Raw genomic sequence first — 12769 nt, 5'->3', positions numbered from 1 at the left:
ATATTCATGTGTTTTACTTTTTGTACTCTGCAGTACTCTGAGACTTTTGAAAACCTTCTTTAAGACACGTGGCCACTCTGATACAAAGTATTTCACAACAATGAAAATGTTGTATAAACTCACCGGTCTCCTTGGTAGCTTTTCCCACAGCGCAGAGCACACAAACTTCAACTTCTGTTGTCAGGGGTCCAACTCCTGCCCCTTAGACACTCCTGTGTCGGTTTCTTGACACAGGGGAACAAGCACTTCAGATGAAAGGGTCAGTCTCTCCAAACGGCTCACTTCTCTGCTGTCAGTCTGCTCCACAGAGCCCCAGCTCCCACGCCACGCTTCCTAAGACCACTTCTCTCTGCAGTCACCAGCGTCTCGACGTGCTGCACACAACAGACTATCCCACAGCAGTTCCGTCCAGCAGCTCGCCTCTTCTCCAACAGGGTTCCCTTCTGATTGATATTTTATTTCTATCGCGCTCGTACACAAGTGTTTCAGAGCGCGACAAGGCAAGGGAGGGGAACAGGGGAGAACAAAACAGCGATCTTAGTAGGTCCAGTGACATTGAGAACGCGCAAGTGCATGGGAGAGGGGGGAGGGGGAAAGTGCATGGAAGGGGGGAGAGGGAAAGTGCATGGAAGGGGGAGAGGTGGAAAGTGCCTAGCAGAGGAGAAACAGATAAATAACAATAAATAAATAATAAAGGCAACACACCGTGGTAATGCAGCCCGCAATTTGCAAGTGCTAGGTTTAAGGCAGCAGACAGGGTAGGCCTGATAAGTGCAGGAAGAAAAAGGGGGGGCTGTATGGGTGCAGATACAGACCCCAGTGCAAGGGGTGGCCCGGAGGCAGTGCGGGAGGGTGGCAGGATGAGCAGGTACCTGGGCCCAAAAGACAGAGGGTGGCCAGGTGCACGGTGCCAAGAGAGAACAGATCAGCAGGGTAGAGGGGGAGCGAAGGCAGAAGAAAAGAGGGAGGTCTTGAGGTTCTTCCGGAACCGGAGATGGTTCTCCAAGTTTTAGAGTGGCAGGGAGGCTGTTCCAGAGGGAGGCCCCAGCCGAAGACAGAGATCTACCCCCTTAGAAAAACGACTGACCCTGAGTGAGTTGGAGGTAGAGGAGCGAAGAGCTCGAGAGGGGAGGTATTTGCGGAGGGATAGCGTAAGGTATTTTGGACCCAGGCCCCAGAAAGCCTTGTGGACAATGCAGAGGGTTTTGAATTCAATCCTTGCATCCACTGGGAGCCACTGGAGAGATTTCAGAGCTGGAGAGATACGATCCCAGGGCTTGAGGCCAAGGACAAGTCTCGCAGTCCTGTTCTGGATTAATTGCAGAGGGCGGAGAGTAGAGGCAGGTAGATTTAGAAAGAGGCTGTTACAATAGTCCAAGCTAGAGAGAACCAGAGCTTGAGATACCATGAGCTTCTGGGGGAAGGAGAGGAAAGGCAGAGTACCTCTGAGGAGGTGCAGTCGGAAATTTGACTTTTTAGAGACCTCAGATGTGGGCGGAGAAGCAAAGGGTGGAGTCAAAGATGACCCTTAGGTTCTTAGCCTCGCAGGTGGGGGTAGGAGGAGGGCCAAGGGAGGCCAGCCAGAGAGTGAGGGGAAAGGATGGTGAAGGTGTGCCGATGAGGAGGATCTCCGTCTTGCTGGCATTCAGACCAAGATCATTGGCGGCACACGAATCTTGAATGGCAGTTAGGCATTCAGAGATGAGGTGGCAGAGGGCAGCCTGAAAATGAGTTGTCAGCGTAGCACAGGAAATTTGAGCAGAAAATGGCAATGCAGTGGGCGAGAGTTGCCAGGTATTGGTTGAAAAGCCAGGGCGAGAGGTTAGACCCCTGGGGAACACCACAGGTAGAGGGGAAGATAGATGAACGGAAGGATCACACAGGCCTCCCTTCTGCTTCTCTCTGTGGTGTTCTCTCCCTTTCATTTTATACACCTGCAACTCTTTAACAGGTTGCCGGTGTGCTTCAATTAAGCTTGCCTGACCATAGTTAAGGGGACATGCCTGACCTTCACAACACTTTGCAGGCATCTTCTTCGTCCCAGTACTAAAGTGGTGAAAAAGTATAGTGTTCATCACTCCTAGTTGACTCTTCGTCTCAGTACTGTCAAGTGTCAAATAAGGGGAAAAGAGTGGTGCTGACTTACAATAACCCATAAAGGGCGGGGGGGGGGGGGTTAGGTTGGTTGTCAAAAGGGTAAAGGGGAATCCCATGTCTTGCCTGGGAGCACCCTGCCCTTTCCCACTCTACTTTTGCGTCTTTGAGACTTATCATTTCTCCTGACACTACCCAGACCAACAGAAATGGGGTAACAACCCCCTACAAAGGCTTCTGGGACTGTGTTCATTATGGAATGGGAAGGGTACATATTGTGCCTCCCTCGGGGGGGGTGGGGGGGTCATCCTCTTCCCAACCCCCAAAGACCCTTCACCCAGGTGATCCTCGCTTCTCCACCCACAGGGTCAGGATCCAAGAGCGATGGCATTTCCTTGGCCACCCGTGAATGGAATCCAAGGGAGTATATGTAAGAACGCCCTCAGGTTTCTGACAGTCCCCATTACGCACAATCACTTTACATCAGATTTAGTTTAGATACCCTACACTTAGTCCAACAACAGCACATTTGGAATATTTTTATTAGCAATATTTGCCCTGTGTGTAATATGACATGGGAGTGTATTGAACACTTTGTTTTTCTGCTGAGGTATTGAGCACTTTGTTTTTTTTTTTTTGCCCAGGGTGCAGGCACTTGAGAGATTTCTACTTAAAGTCCATGCTGAAAAAATGACATTAGTCATCCTGTTGATGCCATATCTCTGTGTATAAAGAGTGTAAATGATCACAAAGTATTCAGTGTCTGAATTCAAATGTAGAGCTTGGATGCTTAGTAGAAATATCATTTTGCTAAGTGTTGCACATTATGACCTCTATTGTAGAATATTTGACATAACTGTCATTATAGATAACTAGTGTTCTTTGAATATGCACGGGTCACTTTATTCCTTCTGAGTTAAAGTCCACACAAACTGTTACACTGTTAATACACTGTAGAATATCTAGAGTATGTGCTACAATATATTGAGTCTCACTTTCTACAGATAATTGGATTTGTATCACTGTTGTTAGCCTGCTTATAATAGTCTTAGTTTGTGAATGTAATGTAAGTGTACTTTTTAATCTTTTTTAGTTTGTAAATAAATTATCAAGTTTAGTCATTACATTGTGCAATTTGTGTATGTTGCTGCTGTGTTTTCTTGCTATATGACAACGATATGGTTGAATGAAGGAATTTTGATGATTGATATTTTGATATTTCGATATTTCATTTGTATCACGCTCGTACACAAGTGTTTCACAGCGCGACGAGGCAATGGAGGGAACGAGGGAGACCAAAACTGCGAACTTACTAGGCCCAGTGACATTAAGAATGCAAAAGTGCATGGGAGTAGTGAAAGGGGAAAGTGCATGGGAGGGATACAAATAATACATAAAACATAAATAAATAATAAAAGCAACAAACGGTGGTAGTGCAGCCGGCAAGTGCTAGGTATAAGGCAACAGACAGGGGGTGCCTGATAAGTGCAGAAAACAGGGGGGGGCGAGGCTGTAGGGTTACAGATACAGACCCCAGTGCAAGGGATTGCCACAAGGCCGTGTGGGTGGGTGGGTGGTTGGCAGGATGAGATGGGTACCTCGGCCCGAAAGTCAGAGGGTGACCAGGTGCACAATGCCGAGACACAGACAGAGGCAGATCAGCAGGGGAGAGGATGAGAAGAAGGTCTTGAGATGCTTCTGGAACCGGAGATGGTTCTCAAGTTTCAGAGTGGCAGGGAGGCTGTTCCAGGGGGAGGCCCCAGCCGAAGACGGATCTACCCCCAGCTTGTTTCTTTAAAAAACGACTGACCCTGAGGTAGTTGGTGGAGGAGCGAAGAGCTTGGGAGGGAACGTATTTACATAGGGAGAGCTGAAGGTGTTTTGGGCCCAGACCCCAGAAAGCCTTGTGGGCAATGCAAAGGGTCTTAAATTTTATCCTTGCAGCCAGTGGAGAGATTTCAGGGCTGGAGAGATGCAATCCCAGGGCTTGAGGCCAAGGACAAGTCTCATAGTCCTGTTCTGGATAAGTTGCAAAGGGCGGAGAGTAGAAGCAGATAGTTTTAGAAAGAGGCTGTTGCAATAGTTCAACCTAGAGCGAACGAGTGCTTGAGAGACGGTGAGCTTCTGGGGGAAGGAGAGGAAAGGCAGAATACCTCTGGAGATGCAGTAGGAAGTTTGACTTTTTAGAGACATCAGAGATGTGTGCAGATAAGGAAAGCAACGCCAAGGTTCTTAGTCTCGCAGGTGGGGGTTGGAGCAGGGCCAAGGGAGGCCAGCCAAAGAGTGACAGGAAAAGGATGGTGAAGGTGTGCTGATGAGGAGGATCTCCGTCTTGCTGGTATTCAGGCAGAGATCATTGGTGGCACAGATAGGCACTCAGAGATGAGAGAAGGAGATGAGGTGGCCGAAGGAAGCCTAAAAATGAGTCATCAGCATAGCACTGAAAGTTGGAGAAGAAAATAGCAATGCGGTGGGTGAGAGTTGCCAAGTATTGGTTGAAAAGCCAGGGTGAGGGGTTGGACCAGAGCAGGATTTTAAAATCGTATTTGTTTTACTTTTCTGCTGAATTTTGCATTCCAGGTGATTTTCCCAGTTCTAAGCAGAGAACCTGCCATCCAGGTTCCGATTGATGTATTGTGTGAGAAAAAGGTGGATATTTCATTGTTAAGCAGCTGACTGCAATTTAATGCTGTGCATTTTGGTAGCAGGAGGAAGCCCCTCGGATTTTGCAGGAGGAGAGGCCCACACTGGTCAGTGCCTTGACTGAGAGGCGTATCGATGCTGCTATTGGGAACCAAAACAAAGTCAAGTCTATGGCCACCCAACTACTTGCCAAATTTGAGGAGAATGCACCAGCCCCAAACACCGGCTTACGGCGACAGGTACAGTGCCAAGAACATTTTCATGGGACGTGTGTTATAAATATGACCTCTATAGTTGCTCTACTGTAGTGGATCATGCACCATAAAAAAGGCACTGCGGAAACAAGTTGTTGGTAATCTGTTATAGGTTTCAGTTTGCTTTTACTGCGCTAATCAAGAGTTATATAAAAAGTGCTTATCCAAAAGAAATCAACAAGTGTATACCTACATTTGGATAACCGTCCTTTATTTGCAAGCTTTGGTGATTTTATCCATTTTTTTTTTATTTGGTAACCATTTCTTCAGGCAAATATTAGGCATGTGATGCACTTTACTGTGTCCTCATCTTTGCCTGTGTGTACCTAATATCAGTGTACCCGGACATTTCACTGCAAAAATACACTTTACACAGTTCCATGAATCAGGGTTTGTGTCGGCAGTGCAAAGTCACTTTTCAGCAGTGCAAATTCACATTGAACCAGGCAAATATTCCATGAATCGGGCCCCTAGTGTTCCAGTCCACAAAGGCCTTGCGCTAGCTGTCGGTGAGTGAATTATTACCTTCCAAATTGTGTCTGGTGCTTATACAATGCGGCTTCAGGTCCACCTACCAAATACATTTCGTCCAGCTTGCGGTCACCAGCATTTTACTATTTGACTTAACATGCTTACGTCCCAGAAGTTCTCCTTTAAATCAGCAGGTGGTTTATTAACGGTACAAACAGCCACAGTTTCATCCGTGCATGTTTAGAACAGTGCCTGAAGACTCAGCCTACCATAGTGTACCCCACAAGTGCAAAAATCCATACCATTATGGACTCGGTCTCTTTCCTTAACAACTTTCTACACTTTGCATTCAATACGCTTCTGGTCGCCTGCTTCCCCTTTATTAAAATTGATCAGCTACCCTCCCAATTTGTCTGCTTCCAATGAGTTGCATCCTGCTAAGTATCTATAATATGACCCCACCATCTAAAAAAAACATTTTCATCGGTCTCACTTCTCCTTTATCCTTCTTTTCAACAAACACACAAATGGCCTCTTCTACCCAAGTGCTTCTTCATACAATTGGTCCCTTCAGCTGGCTTCAGTATAAAAGAATGGAGCATTCCCTACTGCCTTTTACAGCAACTTCATATAATGGGCTGTTTAAACCATTGCAGTTCCAGATGCCACTAAAGCCCCCTAGTAGCACTGTGAGGCTTGCGTCAGTGCTAGAAGAAAGTTTTGTACTAACCGAAAAACAAATACGCCAAACAAAAAAAGAAAGGAATCCAAACGCTGAAATGCCTGGCCCTGTTGCGACACATACAGCTACACTGAAAGGTTCTGATCAATGTTACTAGCAGAGCGGTGCTACAGCAAAAACTCAGTTACTAGCTGATCTGAAGTGGAACTATACGGTACTAATGCATCTTTTAATTTGCGTGAATAGATAAACATGTAATATTACAAAAGGTTTTGTTTTAGAGGAAAATACACTGACCAGAAAATACTTTTTCATCCCTAAAAAATAATACATTTACTTCAAAGATGGCAAGAAAAATACTTTGACTTCAAAATCTTATTTGGATCCTCTAAGCCTGCCATGCCACCGCTTCACTCCTTCCACGTGTATGCCAATCTTCCTTCAGTGCTGTGGTTGCTCCCTCAAAGAGAAGTTCATCTTCCCCTAACCAAATTAGAAGTGCAGCCCTCTTTGCAAACACTCAACATAAGTTCTGCAACAGGGATTTTTCATAGTCACAAACTTGCATTTGTTCTGCATTTTTGTCAGAGCTGTCTGGAATAGTCTTTCTAACATTATCCATATGACTGCATGCAATTGGAGCCTCAAGACTCTAAAAGGGTTCCCAGAATTCTTTGCTTTAACACCATCATACCATTTTTTTATTCTTGAGGTGAAAGTCTCCTCAATCCTCTTCAATGTTAGTTGTTGGATGTTTCTCAGACTCAGCATTTAAAGTCAGATGTAGACTTTCAATGTCCTAAGTATTTTCTTTTTTTTTAAAAGCTGCCTTTTACTGTGCAGTGACCTTTTGTAGTCTTCAGATGTGAACCAAATCAAATGTTTTAAATGATGGGTGTAAGGAAGGCTGGCAGTGATATGCATATACGTTTGTTCTACCAGCCTCTGACCCTGAATCTGATTTGGAAGCTCTATTAAGTTCTGTTATATTACTGCTATTACTTAAGCTCACTATTGCACAAGCATTGTGGCTTCATAGGGCTGGTTTGCCATTTGTAACTTTGTTTCATTCGAAGTACACTGCTCAAGGCGATCCTAAAAAGCAAATGAGATTCTGTACGTCTAAGACGCAGTGGAAGGAGTTCAACATCCTGGGTGCCAAGTACTACCTATGTCTTTTCTCTGCTTGATCCCAAGCAAGTTGTGGGGATATAGAGTTTTTAGCTTTCAAAAATGACCCGAGTTATTCATGCATCTGATCTTAAATTTAAGCTGCTTCTCGGGCACCCACTTTCTCGACTCGTTCAAGCCAAGGACTTTAAAAAGCCGGATCCCGCTATAATTATAGTAGGAATCCACTTGAAAGTGTTATATTCGGATATGTGTTTGACCAAGGTCAATATATTTGCAGCGCAATTGAATGTGGTAGATTTTGCTGCAAATCTTTTTGACCTTCGGCCAAACAAGCCAAAGCAGCCCTTTATTCATCCCCCTCCCCTACTTACCTTATTGCCGTCCCCTGGCGCCTCTTACTCCCGTGCAGCATCAGTTGCATTCCTGCAACGATGGACCGAACTGACACCACAGGGTCCCCTTTTCTGTTTTTTATTTTAATTTTTATTATTTTTAGTCCCCGCAATTTCCTGTTCCCAATATAGCAAATGAGGGGAGCAGGGGACACCCCCGCAACCCCATTTCCCCTTGTTCGCTATAATGGAACCGTATGGCCTAGTTGGCCGGATTTTTGGCTGTACGATCATTTCGTACAGACTAAATTCAGTCAACTAGGCCTAGGCCATGCAGTCATTTCTTTTGGTCAAATTGGGCAATGCCTTATATTCCATTTATTGGGTTCAATAGTTACAATTGACTGCAGTTTTACTCTAAATCTTCACCTCTACTTTTGCTTCTTCCTCTCTCAAGCTCTCCTTCTCGTCTGACCTGCAACATTCCCTTCATGCCTTTTTAAGACTGTCCTCTGCTAATATTCTATTATACAGTGCTATCTTAAATCAACACATCTCCTCCCCTTTACTTTGAGAACATTATTGACAAAAATGTACACTGGACAAAAACATGCAAGACATAATAACATTTTCCAATACATCTGAACTTTGTGTTGACAAAACCTATTACAAATCAGCCACTTTACATGAACTCTAGTGATTTTCCAAACTTGCCATAAACCAGTGAATGCTAAAATTCACCAGGCGGAGGTCTCCATCAATAAACACACTAGTAAGTGAGTTTAACAATCATTTATTGCAATGCAAAACTTCCGCGGAAGGGCTGACTGCAAGATACACCATAGGGATGCTATCTAGAGTGAGCTACTAACATTACAGTGAGCAGGCTTTTTATAGGAAAACGTTTACATTGAGTCTTATGACTGGCGCGAAGCCCAGGCACGTCCTGACATACAGTTTCCTGCCAAAACACTTTTGGCTGTTATTCCAGCCCTTGCGGTGACAATTTACAAAGGCCGAACATTTGCAAATGGTCATTACTCATATAGCTTATCTAAGCAAGTCAAAATATCCTTCAGGATGCACGTGTAATCTTTAACATGCGTGATCGTAAAAACAAGCTAATTCTACACATATCTTGCCGTGGTAGTAATAATAATATCCATTCATGGGCTGCTGGACAATAGCAGGACATATCTTTCACAGAATGACGCACAAGCTCTGACACAAGTTCCCCTTCCCAAATATCCCAGAGAATAACAACTGCGAATATAGATACGCTTTATGCTTATGTTTTGGGAAAGTGTGCGGATGCTAGCAATCATCATTCATAGAGGAGACCCGAGGGTCAATGAATGCATGCTGACTCGCACGGCAGCTTTAGACAGGACGGGAAGTGCAAGAGTTTTAACAGACATTATTTATGTAGCCTTTACAGGAACGGAGAACAGAGGGGACATTCCTAAGCCTGTGAGTAATATCTGTTCCAGGCGAAAACCCTGGGCCTAGTGTGCGGACGCAAAAGCAGTTGGTCTAACATGGACATAATGCTATAACATGGGCAATGGGTTTAAGTCTTGCTGAGGCAAAGAAACATGACAATTACATGAATTTGGTATTTACAAACGACCCTTTTGCGTCAGCAAGACTTTCAGTAATACACATGGTTTAGTTTGTATTCATTCATTCTTTCATTGTCGTTGTCCGACACATCAGTCTTTTGTAACCCCTCGATTGCCTCCTCTAACTTTATCACCTCGTTGGTGGTCATGGCATTAGTGGGTTTGGGTGCCAGTGCTCCCATCATTTTCCTGCAGCAATCTCCTATGACGGACATACATAAGGGAAAGCACTGAATGCAACAGCAGCAAGCAGCTATTAATCCTCCTATGACAAGAAGAGGGGTGAGGAGCTTCCATCCCCAGCTCCGTAATAGATCCCAGAACCAGGATGTCCCATCCCCAGGCCCAAATTCAGAATCTATTTGAGCTGCTATTTTATGCATTTCATCGATCCCTTTAAAGATATCGGTGCTATAATCAGGTATAAAAGTGCAGCAAGAAATGCCAATTATTTTCCAAGCCCCTCCTACTTCTGCCAGCATTGTATCTAATACTAGTCGGTTTTGTAATGCGACCATCCGGACTGCTTGTACTTCTTTAGTTAGGTTTGCCAGTATGTCACCGGTCACATTTAGTTCCTTTTCTACTAATCTAGCCAAGTGCCTAATGCTTCTGGAATTCATAACTATTCCCATGGGCATCACTATGCCCTTTAGGAAATCAAAGAATTCATCCCAAGTGGTGTCTTCTTTAGTAATAACACCTCTTTTCCTTCGCTGGTAATCCCGTGTACCCATTTTTATTCTCTTTGCCTTGGGTTTTAAGTTCACTTCCTCCACAGATTTGTAATGCAAACCCAACATTACGTATCCAACGGTACATCTACCTTTCCAATAGCGGGGTAACCAGAGGTATGCATCCTCCCCGCAAATAAACATTGCCCCCTTAGGGGGACTAAAGGGTGCGGATATACTATTCAAATCTACTATATTCTGGCAGTTGTGTCTACCCATGAAAACAGCCTGAGCATGTGTCTTATTTCGCTGGTAGCAAAAGGGGCCCTACAAACTATTTTGTACAGGGATTGGGTGTGGTAGTACTGCTTTGTTGTCTCTCATATAGTCGGTTAGAGGAATCAATTCTTTAGATGGGCAGGAAATGGATCTATTAAGATATCTAGTTACATTGGGTGTTAGAGGAATATAAATTCCTCCCTTTATTCTAGTCTGAGTGCTTGTCTCAATTTTCCTATTCACAAATGTGAGCGTCACATTTTCGGTATAGTTTCGGGAGGCACGCAAAAGATAATCTCGCCAAGGCACGCATGTATCACTTGTAGCAGGAGTTGCGTACCATTCGGGTCCGCTTTCATGGCTATGGGGAACATATGTACATATTTAACAGTTGGTTTTATTTAGTATCTGGTTTGTTTCATTCATCCATGTGAGGATGCTATTCCTAGGATGCTTTTTCCGATACTCCTGATCTATATGGGGGATAGTTACTAGTTCTGGTGTTGGAGGCTGAGGCGTGGGAGGCAGCAAATTATGGGCAGCATAAATATCATGGTGCTCAAGGTACCAAAGGAATATTGCGGACCCTACTGTTATAACAATACAGACAAGGGATAAGAAGAGCTTTTCCTTTGGGGTGCATGCATATCTGTCAACTCGTGGACGCCTCTGCCCTGCGTCCTCGTCATTCATTGTAACCTGTTTTGTTCCCTCGCACAGGGCTAATCCCAAATGGATGAGTTCCGGAACTTGGCCGTTAAATGTCACACGTTATATATATATTATATATTTACACAAAAATGTTCAAAAAGTCCCTAACAATTACCCTAACGGTGCCGTCCGTTTATGCGCTAAATCGCATAACCCGTCCTGCAGTCACCGCTTCTGGCACCTTACCTTGACACGTCTCGTTGAGGCTACTTCCTACCCTTGAGGGGACGCTGAGGCCGTTTCATCTGTGTCTCGGTGGGGCTACTTCATACCCAGGAGGGGATGCTGAGGCCACTTCATCTGTATCTCGGTTGTCCTTTGTTTGTTCCGACCCTTTACCAAGTCCTTTCTCAGCCAGATGTCAGAGTTCAAACATAGGCAATCAATGTTGCTTCCTAGGGCGTAGGTGATACCTCGGAGTGTCCTCCGTAGGTTCGGCTGCGAAGTGGTCTGTGTCCTTGGTCGGGCGATGGACTATCTGAGGTGGTGCCTTTTTAAGATGGTTGGCATGGATCCACGTTTTGTGGCCAGCAACCTTCACAGCAGTTTGCGTCGCCAGTAGGACCAAAAATGGCCCCTTCCAGCGGGCCTGCAGGCAATTGGTGCGATCAAAACTCTTCACGAGGACGTAGTCCCTTGGTTTGATTGCGTGGCCTTCCCCTTCCAAAGCTGACGGGGCTGCGTCTTTCACCTGTTGATGGATAATAGACAGTTTGTGCTTGAGCTCAACACAATAATCCCTCAACAGTGGTTGTTCAATATTACCAATAACTCTTGGCTTTGGGATGGACCATGCACTTTGAGGGCGGCCCATTACAATTTCAAAAGGGAACAATTTGTGCGTCCCCTTTGGAGTGGTCCGCATACTCAACAATGCCAAGGGAAGGGCATCTGGCCACTTCAGGTTTGTAGAGGCACATATTTTTGCCAGTTTTTTTTTTCACTACGGCATTCGATCGTTCAATAATCCCAGCACTCTTGGGATGATAGACGGAATGGAATCGCTGATCGATACCCAAGGCAGTACATACATACTTCACAACTTGACCTGTAAAGTGTACTCCGTCGTCGGAATACAGAAAGCTGGGCACTGTGTACTGGGGCACCCAATATTTCAGGATGCATTTAGCTGTGGAAATAGCAGTGTTGTCTCTTAGGGGATAAGCATCCGTCCAACCAGAGAACCCACTCCTCATAACAAGACAATATTTTAATTTAGCAACCGGTTCCATTTGTATGAAGTCCATATACACCACCTCAAATGGCTGCGTAGGAAGTCTATGACCTGCTGGTACTTTCAAAGATTTGCCCACATTATGCTGGAGGCAGACAGCACACTGTGCTACCCATCTCCTGCAATAGGATCCAATGTTCCGGTTTTTCCATACTTTGCTCAGAATGTCCTCCACTGCACCTGCATTAACATGGGCATTCCCATGTGCCATATCGACTACCATGGGTAAATGACTGTCAGGGAGCAACCACCTCATTTTGATTTTGTCCAGCCACACCCCTTTAGGAGTTTGTCCATTGTTACTGTCTTTAGTCCAAACTTTAATTTCGCAATCTGCCGCTTCCTTTTGAATATCCTTTACTATCTCCTCGGGGCCCTTTTCCAAACCGCCCTCATCCCCTTTCCCTTCCACATTCCTTTGCAGCATGTTACACTCTGGAACGGTCAATTTACAGTGTTCTGCAGCATATTTAGCCACCTGGTCTGCTAAATAGTTCCCCTGCCCCACAAAATCTACCACCTTTTTATGGGCGGAGCATTTCACTATAGCCACCTGGGCGGGTTCAGCCAATGCCGCTAATAGTTTATCAAATTGCCATGTTTTATTTTTGTTCCATGCGAGGTAAGAAACCCTCGCTC

General features: G+C 45.0%; 1 protein-coding gene across 19 annotated transcripts in view; it reads left to right on the top strand.

Moving 5' to 3' along the window:
- Nucleotides 1-12769, top strand: part of MICAL3 (microtubule associated monooxygenase, calponin and LIM domain containing 3) — a 2299897-nt gene that overhangs the window by 1059714 nt on the left and 1227414 nt on the right. For all 19 annotated transcript variants that reach the window (XM_069628665.1, XM_069628668.1, XM_069628663.1 and 16 more), the window contains one exon: nt 4800-4976. In XM_069628665.1, the coding sequence (XP_069484766.1) occupies nt 4800-4976 (177 nt within the window). The remainder of the gene's footprint in view (nt 1-4799; nt 4977-12769) is intronic.

The sequence above is a fragment of the Ambystoma mexicanum genome, chromosome 12 (genome assembly GCF_040938575.1).
Source record: "Ambystoma mexicanum isolate Mex_15411 chromosome 12, UKY_AmexF1_1, whole genome shotgun sequence".
Classification (NCBI taxonomy): domain Eukaryota; kingdom Metazoa; phylum Chordata; class Amphibia; order Caudata; family Ambystomatidae; genus Ambystoma; species Ambystoma mexicanum.
Note: the sequence above shows the minus strand (reverse complement) of the source record. Positions and strands in the feature narration are given on the sequence as shown.